At 44.7% G+C, this 18790-nt stretch overlaps 1 protein-coding gene across 2 annotated transcripts; it reads right to left on the minus strand.

Annotated features, from left to right (window-relative positions):
- Positions 1-947: 947 nt before the first annotated feature.
- LOC100840968 lies at positions 948-2597 on the minus strand. 2 transcript variants are annotated; one of them, XM_014902133.2, is made up of 3 exons: positions 2109-2597; positions 1397-1491; positions 948-1289 (listed from the first exon to the last, which is right to left on the minus strand). In XM_014902133.2, the coding sequence occupies exons 1-3, from the start codon at positions 2403-2405 to the stop codon at positions 1253-1255; spliced, it is 429 nt and encodes a 142-aa protein (XP_014757619.1). In that variant the 5' UTR covers positions 2406-2597; the 3' UTR covers positions 948-1252. The 2 variants fall into 2 exon arrangements, with proteins under 2 accessions (XP_014757619.1, XP_014757618.1); XM_014902132.2 differs by having other exon boundaries at positions 1397-1494; positions 2109-2591.
- Positions 2598-18790: the final 16193 nt, after the last annotated feature.

The raw sequence follows: 18790 nt of genomic DNA on the forward strand, positions 1-18790 counted from the left end.
ATAATAAAAAGTACATCTACAGGTGAAACAACGGAAGTAGTACAACTACTACTGAAACTTTTTTTTGCGAGAAAAAGGGATTTCATTGATTGAAGAGTAACCTTCTCGCCTGGCTGGACGTCCTCCTCCGCCAAGTCGGCTTTGTCGACGTGACGAGTCACAACTCTAGTGCGCGGAGAGACCCGGCGGCTCGCAGGGTTGGGCGACGCCGTCTTCTTGGTCGTAGGAACGGCCGACGTCCACGATGTGGCACCATGGCATGACGCCGTCTTCGTCACGGGGCTACGGGAGAACCTCCCGAGCGCATCCCAGGGCTGCCGGCGGGAGATATGCTCCTTCTTTCCCGCCATTGGGTTCGTTGGAGGGGAGAGGGGTTTTGGATGGGACGTAGGAGAGGTTTGGATATAAATGGAGAAACCCAGCGAAATCGGTGGAGAAATCGTTGGGCAAACAAACATACACCTTAATTAGATAACCCGGGTGGGCATCTTTTTAATTTTTTTTGTATGAAAATAACCCATAAATTGATTTTAGGTCTGAGTAATTTTGAATATGTTGTAATTATACATAATCCGAGCAGTTTGGACAAATTTTGCACCCTCCATTGATTCCGTTCGAGATTGGAGGGAGAGGGTGGGCGAGATGAGCGTAGCAGAGGATTTGGGCGATGAACTTGGCAGTGAGAAAAAGAAGGGGAGCAAGGGAGAGAAATTTTGTTTGCTTCCTCTCTCACTTACACTCATTTTGTTTATGACTACATTTGTGCTACATGTGGGACCAAGAGGTAGAGAAAGTACAATATGCATGATGATGTAAAAGCAAGAACAAATATAGATTCATGCCATCTAGCTAGCTAGTGCAATATAGATTAAAGTGCAACCACACGAACCATGGTCAAAAGCATCACTGATCCATATTTTCCATACAGATAATAAACAACTGACAACAACAATAATTAACAAAATATTATTAACTAAACATGCAACATTCAGTTCTAAGCATGCATCAATTCAAACTTAAAAAGGTTCACAGTGTACCCATCCACACACACTTAAACATGTTCACATAGTGCATCATCATAGGAAGCATACCGATCCATACATAGTATGAACCAATATGCATACATCACCGGACAGCAAAATAACCCTTAGAAAACATCAGTTCACTAATATCTGGAACTTCTAATTAAACAACTAGTTATTATCAGGCCCCTTATTAGCTGCCTCCTTGCGTTTCTTCTGCAGCCTGCGCCTCAGAACCAACCGAAGTTCTTTCGCCATTCGATGAATCTGTCATTTCCGAATGGCAGAACTGAGCACATAGTTCATCCTTTTGTTTTAATTAACTGTTAAACACTCATTCAGAAAATGGCACTAGTAGCATATTTATTAATCACCTTGTAGCCTGGCAGAGTGTCTGGTTCTGGTTACTCGTCGCTCTCCTCGGTCCATTGTAGTAGAACGCGCATTTTCTCGAAGTGAACTCTTGCTCCTTCTAGATTTGAAATATATATAACACAAGTATTTCTTAACCAAATATTGTCATAAATATTACAAGTTCTTTGCCAACTATTTTTTACAAGTACACAAAATATGTTTAATCACTCTACATTAAGTAAACATGAGACATTCATCAATAAATCAATTGCATATATACATTCATCAATAAATCAATTGCATAGTATATACTATAAAGTGTAAACTACAGTATATACATATTGACCTCTATATTCTGCCAATATATTATGCAGGGAAAATAAGAAAACTAATTAAGAACAAGAATCTAACTACAGTATATACAATCATCAATAAATCAATTGCTTAGAAATTAATTGCATACAAAATACATCTAGCTAATTCACACGCACTATTTGAGAATCAATCCATTGCAGAGATATTACAACTGGATTAATACACCGTATAATTGCAAATTAATTTCTTAGATATTACAACTAGCTTGCACTATAAATTAAATCTAGGTAGATTAACATCTGGCTAAACAACATAAGTACTACTAGTATAATAGAAAAAAAAACAAATCGGAAGCACGGTAGAATAACAATAGTACTTGAACTGAAAAACAAAACCCTAGTTCAGTATCTGACCAACCTGGTCGGGAAGCGAGGAGGAGTTGTCGGTGACATTTTCGTCCTCGTCGCCATCCGCCATGCCGGCGAGGGCCCCGGCCCGCGTCTGCCTTGCAGGCCCAGGGGACAGCAGTCGGCTTGGGCCAGCGGAGGAGGATGGGCCAGGGCCACGGGTCGGATCGCGGGACAAAGGCGTGGAGGCCGCAATGAGGGGCGACGCCGACCAGCTCGCAGCAACGGGTGTTGCTCTCTTGCTCCGAGTGATGCGGCCACTTCTGCTTCTTCGTCGCCGGGCTACGGGAGAACCTCCCTCGCGCATCACGCGCCTGCCGCCGGGAGATGTGGTCCTTCCCCCCGGCCATCGCACGCCTGTCGCCGGGGAAGAGGATGGGGAATGGAGATGGGACGTGGGAGGGAGGGATTTGGAAACGGGCCGGGGAATCCGTGCGGAAGGTGGGAGGTGACGAGAAAGAGGTGCCGATTTGGGTCTTCATAGGGAAGGAAACCGTAGAATCCGTAGAATATTACCTGACTGGGGGCCTTGTTGGTTACTGCCTTGTGGGGCCCACGTCTGGAGGGTCCACGCACTAGTGAAACACAGTCGCAAGGCACAAGTAAAAAACGATCTGGAATGAGAATCTGAGGAGACTGGGATCAATTGTTCGATTGTTTTCTTTGACCCGTACGGATGTAGTCTTTTCTTGGATGACTATATATGTGATGTGGGTTTAAGCTCTACTTTGGATGACTCCTATATATGTGATTTCTCACAACACATGCAAGTATGCATATATGCCACATCATCATAACTATTGGATTTCTCTCAACATGTAAGCATGCCACATTATACAACGGGCAAAGTTGATGCATATAGGAGCGTAGTTGATTCTTGGAGCACGCAACAACTATTTGATTCATAGGATTTTGTTTGCACCAAAGTTTGTTTGATTGGACCAAATAGAATTTCTTCCAAGAGGTTGGAGTGGATGTAAATTTTTCCCTATAGAATATTGTACAAATGAATCCATTGTAAAATTTTCGATATGATTTAATTTACGAATCAAACGAGCAACATAGGAAAAAAGTGCTAAGGATTTCAAGCCTCCCAAATTCCTAAGAAAATCCTTTGAATCAAAGAAAGCCTCAACATGCATGCAAGCATGCAACATCATCAGAACTACATATATTGGATTTGTCTCAACATCCAAGCATGCCACATCATCATCACAACTATTGGATTTCTCTCAACATGCAAGCATGCCACATTATCAAACGGGCAAAGTGGATTCTTGGAGCATGCGACAATTATTTGATTCATAGGATTTTGTTTGCACCAAAGTTTGTTTGATTGGACCAAATAGGATTTCTTCGAAGAGGTGTGAGTGGATGTAAATTTTCCCCTATAGAATATTGTACAAACAAATCCTTTGTAAAATTTCCGATATGATTTAATCTTACGAATCAAACAAGAAACATAGGAAAAATTTCTAAGGCTTTGAAGCCTCCCAAATTCCTAAGAAAATCATTTGAATCAAAGGAAGCCACAACATGCATGCAAGCATGCCACGTCATCACAACTATATATATTGGATTTGTCTCAACATCCAAGCATGCCACATCATCATCACAACTATTGGATTTCTCTCAACATGCAAGCATGCCACATTATCAAACGAGCAAAGTTGATTCATAGGAGCAAACTTGATTCTTGGAGCATGCAACAACCATTTGATTCATAGGATTTTGTTTGCACCAAAGTTTGTTTGATTAATTGGACCAAATATGATTTATTCCAAGAGGTTGGAGTGGATGTAAATTTTCCTATAGAATAATGTAGAAATGAATCCTTTGTAAATTTTCCGATATGATTTAATCTTTCGAATCAAACGAGCAACATAGGAAAAATTTCTAAGGATTTCAAGCCTCCAAAATTACTAAGATATTCTCGAAACTGCATAGTCACCTTGCAACATCGTCAACATTCAAATTTCTCAAAATTTGAGACATGGACGTGGCTGAGTATATTTAATCGAGAGAGCTGGTAAAATATGAAGCAATAAACACAAAATAACAGCTCCCTACATCCGTCGATCGGATCTCGATCTAACACGATGAGATCACATCTAGGTCGATCACGATGAGATCAGATCAGATCGAACACGAACAGACGTGTCCATATTTTTTTTAATAACGTGCGTGCTTATGGGCCGGTCGTGCCATTGCCCATCGTCGCGGCCCAACAAGACCGGATACCACAAGAAACAACCAGAGGTGGGATGTTTAGTCTCACCTCGGCAGTTTACAAACTACGTGACCTGTATAAATACTTTCCTCCGCAGCACATATCGATATCTTCTAAACGCACATGCAACTGACTCCTCCCTTTGCCCTATGCGGGCCCGTTCAACATGGGCCGACTTGGTAGTAGGCGGTGATGAAGCCCAGTCGCCCGTTTCGATATAGATCTGTCGCTTGACTCGGTGTAAAACCGTTGACCCCAACTTGGTCCCCGTTGATTGAAATCTGGGTGGGCAACTTTTTATTTTTAATGGAAATAAATAATCACTGTAAATTGAATTCAGGTGAGTAATTTTTGAACATGTTGTTATTATTGATTTCATGAAACTGTATCTGGCACGCTTGGACCTACTTGTCGAACACATTGTACCAATCGATCGTACATATATGGCCGGTCACCCTAGCTACCCGACACAGAACTCGATCTCCGACATTGTCGACCCACATCTCTACCACTTCTCTCACTTAACCAACTGCGACCGATATGAAGCACCCATTGTCACCAAGGCCCCAAATGTAGCACGCATTGTCACATTTCACCAACATGTAGCATCCATGGACAAATGTCGTGTGGCCCCATGGACCCACATCTCCTCGTCATACCTAGGCCCCACATGTAGAACGCATTGTTACGTTTCACCCACATGTAGCATCCATGGACAAATCTCGTGTGGCCCCATGGACCCACATCTCCTCGTCATAGGATTTTGTTTGCACCAAAGTTTGTTTGATTGGACCAAATAGGATTTCTTCCAAGAGGTTGGAGTGGATGTAAATTTTCCCTTAATATTGTACAAATGAATCCTTTGTAAAATTTCCGATATGATTTAATCTTACGAATCAAACGAGCAACATAGGAAAATTTTCGAAGGATTTCAAGCCTCCCAAATTCCTAAGAAAATCCTTTGAATCAAAGGAAGCCACAACATGCATGCAAGCATGCCACGTCATCACAACTATATATATTGGATTTCTCTCAACATCCAAGCATGCCCCATCATCATCACAACTATTAGATTTCTCTCAACATGCAACTGTAATGATTTGGGTCTCCTCAATATATTGGATTTCACCTTGTACACACATGTTGCATCTACGGTCTCTGTGGCTGTACATGGTGTTGTAGCATGCATGCATGGTCACCTCTTACACCATCAACTGACCATTATGAACACCTTCAACCCAAATGTAGCACACGGTCGCCTACTCGTCTTGGACCCAAATATAGCACCTAGCTAGCCTTGAAACATATGTCACGTGCATTTAGCTTTTGCATTTGTGTTGTCCCCAAAGGTACGTGTGTTTATTCCATTCAAAGCGAGTCACATAAATCAATTTCATCTTCACCAAGTTGTGAAAAAATGCACTACTACTTACTTAGAATGCATATTTCAAATTTCTCCTCCCAAAAGTTCAAATTTCTCTCTCAAATTTCTGTTCACCCGCTTTGCCTGGCGTTTTGCTACATTTAAATGTAAATTTTCGAGCACCAGTTTTTGCCGCCACGTACGTTTTACCTTGTAAATTTTCGCCCACAAGATTTTGCCGCCACATACTTTTTTCCATGTTAAATTTCGCCCACCAGGTTTTGCCGCCAGGTTGTTTCCATTTAAATGACCCATAACCACCCTCAATCAACTCGTTTGGCCCAACACTTTCCCCGAATAACACGCGCAGATGGAGAAGAGATAATCATGAGAGAGGGCGAGGCCTCGATCGGTTCCTGTCCTCTCTCCCCTGGTTCCTTCGTCCGGTGCCAAGGATTCTATCCATGGCGACTTCCTCTGATAGCAGAAATGCCGATCGCAGCTCCGTACGGCGTTCATATCGTATCGCCTCGATCGAGGAGGACTATGACCCGACGGAACCAGGATGCATCAGGTGTTCATCCCCCGCTTCGACTGTTTTTCCATATATATTGAATTTATCCGTCAGATGTGGTTAATTATCTTTTCGATTTTCCCATCCATGCATGCCATAATCACGTAGATCGTCCATGCCAGATTCATGTTCACCACCATCTCCTGTTTCAATAGATCGAATATTTAGGAGACCCAAATCATTACAGTGAAGAACATGCGCCATTGTGTCTGTTTCATGAGGCATCAATCATATCCTGAATCTTGATAATGAAAGAATAAACTACCAGTGTAGTACAATTATATACGAATATATGGCTCTATTCATACCTGTTTTTATGATAATATATGTGCACATGTGTACAGAGCCCAAAGGACAGGTGAGATGTGGACTCTAATCTTCCAGTGCAAGATACCAGGAAGAACTGAAGACGACTTCATCACAGCCACAGTTGACTAAAGTAACCTTGTCATCAATAATAAGTTTTAAAGAGCAGCTTGGTTTTACTGGGCGGGATTACGTGTATTACAAGAAGAGATCAGGTCTGGATGTAGCAAGTCTTCAAGTGATTGATCTTCGCAAACATGCACTACAAATGGTTGAGGACCTGGCTGTGGAGAACGAAGTCAGGCTCGTCCTGTCAAAAGAAGAAGAACAGCAGAAGAATGTCAATATTACACCTGTCAAGCGACCGTTGGAGAAGGAGCCCGAAGAGGATGACGATGATGATGTTGGATCATATGATGCACTTGATGCCTACAAAGATTGGCTACAAGAGAATATGAAAGAGTCACTATCACGTAATAATTAATGAGATCAGAACTTGGATCATATATGTTACTTGTATTACACTAACGGCCTGAACCCATGACTGTATCTATCTTTACTGACATTTTCATGTACTTCACAGATCTACGCGATATCTACGGGGAAGAAACAATCGCAACATACACTGAATGGTTAAAGAAACAAGGAGAACCGGATGCAATTAGTAATTATTTTCCCTCTGAACTTCTTATTTTTGATTAAATTTTTGAATGTATTAAATGCAAGACATTTTTATTTTTTGCAGCGGCTTATGAGAATTTTTTTTAGTAAATATAACGATATACCAGCAGAGGACGACAACCAAGAGACCATTGAGAGCAAAGGTAGCAGCACAACGCCACCGAACCAATGGCCAAGCCATGCTAGATACAACAAGGACAAAAAAGGTTTTAAAAGTTTCCTCATGCATTCTATGCTGCTTTAAATTATATAGTGCTATTGTTATTGTTCAACAAAATAATCTGTAATGCAATGTTTCATTCTTTGATTCGATGAAGCGTTCAAGAAGCGTGGTCGTGGCACTTTGAAAGGCCTCGTTGCAACACGCAAGAGATTGATGCAGCGCACTCACAAGCTTAAGGTTGAATGCTCGAAAAAATTGGGTGGTCCATGTGGAGAAAATGCACGCACATTTGTGGATGAAGTGATTATTACCTTTACCAGGTTACACACCCCACTAATTGGAATTCAACACCGGAAGGATGTGCCTAGATTGGTGAGGCTAACAATCGTCAGAGCTATACTGGTATGTTTTTCCATTTAAGTGTTAGGTAGAAGTTGTCCAATCTCTGCACACTCTTAATATGTGTTTCTTTCAACAGGATGGATGGGGTATTGCCAACAATAATTAAACAAAGGACATGATATTAAAGATTGCAAAAGAGCGATATAAAGGATGGCGATCTTCTTTGAGTGCCTTGTACAGGGCGTACGAAGACTACAATGCCAGAATGTGTCATAAGCTAGAAGATTTGGACATTGTGGAGTGGCACTATTTGATCAAGTACTTTTGATCTAAAAAATTCAAGGTCATGAACTACTTCATTAATTTAACAATAGAAACATTGTACAATTTCTCATTGATTGTTCACTTGTTGCAGAAGGTTAGCAGCCAGAACTCCTCTAATTGAAAAAAAAGGAAGTGCAAACATGTGTCGGGTTCGAAACCTTTCTCTCAATGCAGCTGGGAACAAGTAAACATCCGTTTCAATTGTCTCAACTTCTAATATATTCCACTCCACAATGATATATTAGTGACATTTAATATTGCCATCTTAGAGAGATGAAAATGATGTTAAGCCAGATACTTTGGTACTTTGGAAGGCTAATCGTTACAAGCACCAAAAATGGTCAGACGAAGTGGCTGAAGCAGTTTACGTGATTATTATTATTAATTTGATCATCTTATTTCTTTCACCGGTTATTCTAAGTGGGGAACGTGCCCACCGTGTCTTCTGCGGCGGCGCGCGTTGAGATCGATGCGCAGGCGATTGTATGGCCCAGCAGGCGTTGAGAGAATTCCGGATCTGCTTTTAGCCTACAACCCCACACCAACCTCAAATTAATCCTCATTTTCCCGTGAGCTTCTCTCTCCTCTGTCTTGAAATCGACGGCGAGCTGGGCAACGCGGGTCAAGGGCCGGTGGGCGTGGGCTGGGGCTGCGGGGAGGCGGCGCGGCAGGGGCCGCGAGCGGCGGTGGCGCGACGCCGCGCGGAGGCGGCGCGACCGCGCGAGACCGTGGGGGGCAGCGCAGGGGACAGCGGGCTGTGGGGAGGCGCCGCGCGGAGGCTGCGCTGGGGCTGCGGGGAGGCGGCGTGGCAGGGGCCGCGAGCGGCGGCGGCGCGCCCGCGCGAGACGGTGGGGGCGGCGCAGGGGACCGCGGGCGGTGGGGCGGCGCCGCGCCGAGGCTGCCTGAGGTGGCGCACGGCAAAGGCGGGGGAGGCGCGCGGGGGCTGCGCGCGGCAGAGGCGGAGGAGGCACGCGGAGGCTGCGCGCGGCAGAGGCGGGCGAGGTGCATCGAGGCAGAGCGCGACGCGATTCCGGCGTGCTTCTCCGCTCCCGCTCTTCCTCCTTCTACTGCGTCATTCCCGCCGGTGAGTCTCCTATTTCTTCGCCGGCCCCCAATTTCTGCGAGCTCTCTGGTTGAATTTTGGCAAATCAGTGCTATGTGCTCTACGATTTGTTGGTTGTTTCCTGCGATTTCCTGGACATGCACAGCGTATGGTGGGGCTGCACCGCTGCGACATCTTGTGAGTTTGGCGGTACTTCAGGTAATTTGGCGGGGTGCAGCAGCATGTGGGTTTTGCGATGGTTGACATGCACAGCACCTTGTTCATGCACAGCGATTTGGGCTAGGGTTTGACATTTGCAGGCGTACTGGATAGTGTGTTTGACGTTGTGCTTGGCTGTGGGTGGGGTGGGGTGTGCTGTGTGCTTGGTGACATGGGGATTGATCTCAGCTTGTGGGTTTATACTAGGTTTGATGCAATTCACCCGCTGCTAAAATAGTCGATGTCTATTTTCTTTTTCATGAGACGAGCTCCTGGTCATGGTAAGTTTTGGTTTAGCCAGCTACTTTTGTACATTAATTTAGGTGTTTTGAAATACCTGGTAGTCGTCAACACAGACCCTGATAATTTTAATAGGAATTTCTGTACCGAACAGCCTAGTAGTTGTTACCATACAACCTTGTAAAGAACCTAGTACCTATTTGGAAAAAGCATGGTAGCTAATTATAAAGAACATGATAGCTATTTTCAAAGAACTTGGCAACTATTTTTGTAAAGAACATAGTTAATTGGAAAGAACATGGCAATTGTTTGTAAAGGACCTGGCAATTATTTGTAAAGAATCTGTTAGGTGTTTAAAATGAACCTGGCAATTGTTTGCGGAGAATCTTGTAGGTGATTGGAAAGAGCCTGGTAGCGCTGATTGGAACCTAGTAGCTATAGGGGGAAAATTGATAATGTACATATAGGAAACCAGGACAGTTCATTGTCAAGATCATAGCAGTTGTTATAGTGTTTTGTATAGACCCTGGCAACTGTTTTTATAAAACCTGGCAACTGTTTGTAAAGAACCTGGTAGTTGTTTTTTGTAAAGAACATGTGAATTTGTTTTTTGGAAAGAACCTGGCAACCTGGCAATTGTCTGTAGAAAACGTGGCAATTGTTTGCAGAAAACGTGGCAATTGTTTGTAGAAAACCTGGCAATTTGATTTCTAAATAGCCTGGCAATTTATTTTCTAAATAACCTGGCTACTGTTTGTAAATAACGTGGCAACTATTTGTATAAAACTTGGCAACTGTTTGTAAAGAACCTGGTAGTTGTTTTTGAAAAGAACCTGTCAATTTGTTTTTTTTAAGAACCTGGCAACTGTTTATAAAGAACCTGGTAATTGTTTGCAGAAAACATGGCAATTGTTTGTAGAAAACCTGGCAATTTGGGGTGCGTTTGGTTCCGTCTCCTAGCAAGGCTATTGCTGAGCTAGTCTAGCTGCTCAACTCGCATTGGTTAAGGTCGTTTGTAGCTCTGCGTTTGGTTTGACTTGATTGCCCGTGTGAGCTCCTAGGGAGATCGTGGGTTGCGCAATATTCAGTAGAGGTTTTTGTTCGCACAAAGACATCTTGCCATCGAGGGAGAACCAATTTGGTTCTCCCTTACGAGCAAGGTTTTTCTGGCCCGCACCGGCTAACTCTTCGTCAAAAGCTAGAAATTATTTTGGACACCAAACACCAAACCTGGCTTAGAAAGGCTATAACTGTTTTTGCTCTGGAACCAAACTGACCCTTGGTTTCTAAATAACCTGGCAACTGTTTGGGCAATTGTTTGTAGAAACCTGGCAATCTGATTTTAAATAATTTGGCAATTTGTTTTCTAAAGAACCTACAATTTGTCTGTAAGAATCTGGCAATTGTTTGTACAGTTCATTTCTTTTCGTTTTCTTTTATTGTCATTAATAGTGAGATATATATGCTTTCATATGCGTTTCTCAACGTGAATGGCCGTTGATCAGTTTTGTTGCCAAGGAAGTGATGTTCCTAACTTGTTGGGTCAAGAAAAGCTGCTAGGCATCGATGGCCAGTAAATGTCTATGGGAGAAGGTAACCGGTGATCTAGATCAACAACCTCGACAATATACATATGGCGGAGGTGATGGAGATGAATAAGATTCTCGAGGCAATAAAGAGTTCAAAGAAATGGGTTTCGTTTGCCCCCATAAAATGTTCATTTGCAAATTTGTATATTTGGCTTCATGATGCCTGAGAAAGTGGTGCTGCAATTTTTAGCTGTGAAGGCTAAATTTTTGATGGGTTTGGAAGATGCTGTTTTATTGGTTTTGCTAGAGGAAGTGATGGTGCTGTCTATACACATGTGTGCCTGTGTGAATGTATGAGTCTACTTTTGTTGTTGGGAAAAAATGGACCTGTTTGAAAAATAAATTTATGAGAAAGCTGTGTATGCAAGGACGAGTTTAAAATGCTTAAGGGGATTCCCGTTGCTGTGCTGTTGCTTACGCGCAAGTCCGCACGGCAAGCTGTAGCCTGGTTGGCACGCCGCTGCTTAGCACTAGGTGGGGCACGCCGCTGCGTAGTACTGTCCTTCTTTCACTGCACAAGTTTTGTCTCCTGTCTCGACATGACCTGCATGGTCTCACACACTCTTCTTTCCCCAAGATTGATGCATTGAAGAGGTTGGGAAGGGAAGAATCGCCGGAACTGTTGGGGGGACAAACAGAATTTTCCAAAGTTACAATTGCTGAGGAAGAACTTGCTTTGCAGGCTGCATACAGGGATACAACAGGGCTCAAACAAAACAAGTTAGTTGGAGGTGGATACCTATCGAAGAATCCGACGAAAAGCCAACAGCTTCAAGAAAAACTGGAACGACAAGCATGCGAGGTTGATAGATTAAAAGAACAGCTTGCAAAGCAAGCTGCTGATAGGGAAGCAGCGAAGGAAGAACTAAAAAAATCCCTTAGAGAAGAACTGATGAAAGAGTTTCATGATATGTTCAAAAAAGACAGTATTGTCATTTCTTCGGAAGTTAATCAACTTTGAATAATTTCTCATCCTTCATCTCATTTGAACAGAAGATAATTTGTGCAAGGCGTGCTATTTTTGTTATGTTCATAAGAAAAAACTAATTGGGAGATTAGGATAGTGAGCATGTACAATTTGTTCGTTCTGATTATATGACTTCTGCTCACTTACCTGTCCTTTTACAAACATGCATGTAGACTCCCTACAACCAAAAATGAAACAGAATGTGCACCTACGGCCAATGAGGTATACATGATGCCACAACAGTTGCAGCTAGGGCCACTGAGGATGTGAATAATGAAACAGCACCGCAGCGCCACACAGAAGAAACATTGGGACAGGTAATGAAGTTGAACAATGTTTGCAATCATCTTGGAGTTAATCATTTAAATATAGCTAACATCGTTCCAACTACTTTAGAATGCCATATCAGCCAAGAAGCAGTAATACCTGCCCCCCTTTTTTTTAATGCATAGACTGCCACGGCAACCAACATTGCAGCAGCTGCAGCCCAACCTGCAGCAGAACTTCTAGTAGATCCTGCAGCAAAACTTTCAAAAGAACCAGTAGCAAAACTTTCAGAAGAACCTCTAGCAAAACCTGCAGCAGAACCCGAAGCCCAACCAGCAGCAAAACCTGCAGCCAATGTTGCACCAACAGCGCAGATTAAAGATACATTGTCACAGGTACTGAAATTGACGAATGCTTTATGCATTTCAGTATAGCTAACACTGCTCCAAAAACTTTATAATGCCAGGTGCAGAAAACAAGTACTCCCAAGCTACAAAAATAAAATAGGCCACCATTGTGCAATGGTAAATTTCCCAAAGGTAAAAAACCTCAGCAGCCCAATAATGATGGTGGTAATGTGCCACTGTCATACATTACTTTCCATGAGCTAGTAAATGGTGCTAAAACACGAGCAGCAAGCAAGTTGAAAGATCAGGTAAGAAGTGGAACAGTGCTTTCATAATGCCAATCGAACTTTGCATTGCCATTCTAATTTTATTTGTAGTTGATTAATGGCAAGACAAATTATATCTCGAAAATTTCTCTCTTCGGCAGGACAACCAAGCTGGACTGGGGCTATAAGACTGAAGATTGCTCAAGCCCCTGAAGGATGCCATGTTTTTTTTTCTTGAGGATCTGCCACATAATTTTTAGTTTCATAGTTTCTGTTATAGATTATCTGAAGTAGAATCGAGGATATATACAATGTTTTTTAGTATATGACCGTGATCGTTATTTGAATGGGAATGTGTAATAGTGAATGAATGATTTATTTGATTCATAATATATATGTTTTTGCATGATTTTCTGATGATCTATAAATCTGTCGCATTAACCAATACAAATACTATACAATCAACCACACGATGAAATATATCTGGTTGGCATAACCCCTACCATTTACCTACGTCTCCGAACTTTGGTTGCGATAACAAGTTGCGATGAAATATATTGCGTTGCGATAACCTCTACCCTGTATCTACCTCTCAAATGTTTGGTTGCCATATCCTCTCGCGATGAAATATATTGGGTTGCTAAACCCCTCGCCTATAGCTACGTCGCCAACTTTGGTTGCCATTGCCTCTCGTGATGAAACATATTGGGTTGCTAAACACCTCGCCTATACCTACGTCTCCAATTTGGTTGCCATATCCTCTCGCAATGAAATATATTGGGTTGCTAAACCCCTCGCCTATAACTACGTCTCCAAATTTTGTTGCCATATCCTCTCGCGATGAAACATATTGGGTTGCTAAACACCTCGCCTATCCCTACATCTCCACTTTGGTTGCCATATCCTCTCGCGATGAAATATATTGGGTTGCTAAACCCCTCGCCTATAGCTACGTCTCCACATTTGGTTGCCATAGCCTCTCGCGATGAAATACATTGGGTTGCTAAACACAATACCTATAGCTACGTCTCCAAACTTTGGTTGCGATAACAAGTCGCGATGAAATATATTGGGTTGCGATAACCCCTACATTTTAGCTACATCTCAAATGTTTGGTTGCCATATCCTCTCGCGATGAAATATATCGGGTTGCTAAACCCCTCGCCTATAGCTACGTCTTCAACTTTGGTTGCCATATCCTCTCGCGATGAAATATATTGGGTTGCTGAACACCTCGCCTATACCTACGTCTCCAACTTTGGTTGCCATATCCCCTCGCGATGAAGTACATTTGGTTGCGAGATCCCCTCGCTATAGCTACGTCTCCTCGCTAGTTGCCTTATCCTCTTGCGATGAAACATATTTGGTTGCAAGATCACCTTGGTATAGCCATGTCTCCACACTGGTTGCCATATCCTCTCGCGACGAAATACATTTGTTGCGAGCTCCCTTCGCTGTAGCTATGGCTCCACACTAGTTGCCTTATCCTATCGCGAGGACATATAGTTGGTTGCGAAAATCTTACCCTTTTGCAACACCATCGTTATTTTAGCCACCAAGATATATTGAAGCGATATAACACACTTGCTACAACACTTTGAGTTGAAAGAATGTATTCTCGCAACTAGCTACATTGATGCAATAATGACTATAACCACGCCAAATACTCATATGCAACGCCCATAATAGTAGCTTGTACGCCCTATTGCGTCGTCACGTTGATTGCAAAAGCTTAAGGTTGTGGCAACGTTTAAAACAAACTGTATCTAAAATCTCTAGCTACGGCACCTTTACCATCGCCTACCAACACTTGCGTTTTGCTGCAATATCTAAATATGGCAACGAAAAGTGACATTTTGCAACTATTTTGCCCCGTGGCCTCACGTGGGTTCGTTAGTAGTGGCCTGGACATGCTGCTCTAGTACTCGAAGCCCAGATCGGTGGGTACATGATGAACAAAGTATTTGTCGACGGCGGAAGTGGTCTCGATCTTATTTATACTGACACCCTCCGCGGGATGAACCATTCCATGACAAAGCTTCCTGCAATGGACATAACCTTCCATGGCATCATCACGGGCAAAGCAGCCACGCCGCTGGGAAGAATCAGCCTGGACGTGGTATTCGGCTCATCCGACAATTTTCGGCGTGAAAGACTCGACTTCGAAGTAGTCGACTGGCCTTCACAATACCACGTGGTATTGAGCTGAGTCGCGCTGGCTCGCTTCATGGCGGTCCTGCATTATGCTTATCTCAAGCTCAAAATGCTAGGGCCCAACGGCATGATCACCATTTCATGAAACTTCACGCGATCGGACATCTGCGACAAAAAATTCCATATAATTTCTGAGTCCTTCGGTATGCATGAAGAGTTCTAGGAGCTCAAAGCTTCAACCGGCCTAGAGCAAACACCAATCTCCAAGAAGCCGGCTTCTCAGCCCGAGTTCAACAAGAAAGCGGACACCAAGGAGGTTCAGGTCCATCCAACTGACTCTAGCAAGACTGCTGTAATATCTACAAGCCTTCCTCCTGCACAGGAAAGCGCGCTCGTCGAGTTCCTCCGTGAGCGCTGGGAAATCTTTGCCTGGGTGCTAGCTGACATGCCAGGAATTCCCAGGGAATTAGCCGAGCACGCACTTAAAGTGGACGAGAACACAAAGCCGGTGCGACAACCCATGCGGCGTTTCTCAGAGCCAAAGCGCGAAGCCATCGGGGAGAAAGTTAAACGACTCCTCGAAGCTAAATTCATTAGGGAGATAAAACAAGCGACCTGGGTAGCAAAGCCCATCCTTGTCCCCAAGAAGAATACCATAGTACTGCGTATGTGCGTCGACTTCACGTCGCTTAACAAGCACAGCCCAAAGGATCACTTCCCTTTGCCACGGATGGACCATATCGTCAACTCGACCGCCGGCTGCGATCGACTGTCCTTCTTGGACGCCTATTCAGGCTACAACTAGATTCGACTCAAGCTCGAAGACGAGGAAAAGACAGCATCTGTCACTCCATACGGAGTTTTCTGTTACACAACAATGCCCTTCGGGCTCAAAAACGCAGGTGCCACCTATCAGCGCTGCATCCAGGCATGCCTCGAGCCTCAGCTAGGGAACCACGTCCAAGTCTATATCGATGATATCGTCATAAAAACGAAGAAAGAAGCAACGCTTCTTGACGACATCCGGGAGACATTCGACAACCTTGACAAGTACAAAATCAAGTTGAACGCAACCAAGTGCACCTTCAGGGTACCCGCCGGGCAACTCCTTGGATACTTTCTGTCGGCTCGAGGCATCGAGGCAAACCCGACAAAAATCAGAGCCATCCTAACCATGAATGAGCCGACTAAAATTCATGAGCTCCAGCAGCTCACGGGTCGACTCGCGGCCCTAAGCCGATTCATCGGTAGGCTAGGCGAGAAAGCCTTGCCCTTCTACCATCTTTTGAAAAAGAAGAAGGACGACTTCGCGTGGACACCGGAGGCCAGTGCTGCTTTCGCAGACTTGAAGCGCCTATTATCAACCTCGTCGATTCTCGTCGCTCCACACGAAGATGAGCAGCTCCTATTGTACATCGCAGCCACCACTCAGGTGGTCAGCACAGCGATCGTAGTTGAGCGAGCCAAAGATGGCAAGACCCACGGTGTTCAGCGCCTAGTCTATTACATCAGTGAGGTCGTTTCGCCTACAAAGCAACGCTATCCCCACTATTAAAAGCTTGCGTATGGAGTTTTTCTAACAGGACGCAAGCTAAGACATTATTTCTAACAACACACAGTTGTGGTTGTCAGCGAGGCTCCTCTCGCCAACATTTTGAAGAACTCAGAAGCGACTGGAAGAGTCACCGAGTGGGGAATCGAGCTCTTGGCTCGCAACATAACCTACGAGCGACGGAAGTCGATCAAATCACAAGTGCTCCCCGACTTCATCGCCGAGTGGACAGAGGCTCAGACTCCGGGCCCGCCCGACATGTCAAGCTCATGGACGATGTACTTTGACGGGTCGAAGCGACATGAAGGGGCAGGCGCGGTTGTCATGCTTATTTCACCCAAAGGTGATAGACTCCGCTACGTGCTTCAGATGCATTTTCACAACCCTTCAAACAATGAAGTCGAGTACGAGGCCCTCTTGCATGGCATGCGTATGGTCAAAGCTTGCGGGCCACAAGTCTCATGATATACGACGACTCTTACCTCGTCGTTCAGCACATGATGAAGTCGTGTGATGCCATCTCCGACTCCATGATTGCTTATCGCGATCTCTACAACGTACTGGAAGGCCAGTTTGAGGGATGCGAGGTGCATCACATTGGCCGAAACAGCAATGACGAGGCGGACAGTCTGGCCAACATCGGCTCGACTCGTTCCCCAATCCCGTCCGGAGTATTCCTAGAGATCATCCACCAGAGATCCATCAAAGAAAAGAATACTTCGAGTCCCAAGAAGTCAATACCGATCGACGGTGAGCAAAAACCTCTCGACCCTGACTCACCGGACGACCCTGCAGTCGCAACGGTGAAGAAGAACCCGATGAGGAGCTCATGGTCGAGCCGACGTGGATGCAAACCTTTCTTGCGTACATGATACGCCAAGAGCTACCTACAGATGTCGCAGAAGCACGTTGAATCGCTAGGCGGTCTAAAGCTTTTACCGTCATTGAAGGCGAGCTCTACAAACGAAGCGTCTCCGGCGTCCTGCAGCGGTGCATTCCACTTGAGGAAGGACTGGAGATTTTGATCGACATAAATCAAGGCACATGCGGTCACCATGCGAGCAGCCGTGCTATCACGGCAAAGGCATTTCGAGCTGGATTCTATTGGCCGACAGCGATGCAAGACGCTGCCGACATTGTCACCCGATGCGTGGCCTGCCATATGTTCGCAACTAAGCCGCATGCTTCGGCTTCAGAACTCAAAACAATACCATTGGCTTGGCCTTTCGCTCAATGGGGACTCGACATGGTCGGGCCACTTCAACGATCAAAAGAAGGGGGTCATACCTTTCTGCTTGTCGCCATCAACAAGTTCACCAAACGCCATGGGAACGACTGCCGTGGCATTCATTCGCTCCATCGTATTCCGCTTCGGAGTCCCTCACAGCATTATCACCGACAACGGGTCAAACTTCCTTTCTAACGAGTTCCATGACTTTTGCAAAAAGATGGGAATCCACCTCAACTACGCAGCAGTTGCGCATCCACAGACTAACGGGCAGGTCGAAAAGGCGAGCGGCCTGCTCACAGTCGGCATCAAAAAACGGCTCATGACTCCCCTGCATCGCGCAGCCTGGCATGGGTCGAAGAACTGCCCTCTGTACTCTGGAGCCTGCGGACAACTCCAAATGGCTGTACCAAGTTCACACTGTTCTTCATGGTGTACGGTGCTGAAGCAGTGCTACCAGCCGACGTCCGGTTCAACGCTCCTCGAGTCACAGCGCACTCTTGACCGGAGGTTGACATGCCAATGGAAGACACACTCGATGCAGTCAACGAATCTCACGACGTTGCGCTCGCACGAGCGGCCGTTTATCAACAGAGCGTGCGTAACTACCACAGCCGTCGGTTGCGCACCCGCGCTCCTTCGTCGAAGGTGACCTCGTACTACGACTCAAGCAAAAGGGTCGTCACAAGCTCCAATCGCCTTGGGAGGGACCCTACGTGGTCACCAAGGTGATTCCAGGAGGCGCTTACTACCTCAAAGACATGAAGAGTGGCGTCACATACAACAGGCCTTGGAACGTCGCACAATTGCGACGATTCTACGCTTAAAATCTTTTCCA

This window comes from Brachypodium distachyon, chromosome 4, assembly GCF_000005505.3.
Source record: "Brachypodium distachyon strain Bd21 chromosome 4, Brachypodium_distachyon_v3.0, whole genome shotgun sequence".
Classification (NCBI taxonomy): Eukaryota; Viridiplantae; Streptophyta; class Magnoliopsida; order Poales; family Poaceae; genus Brachypodium; species Brachypodium distachyon.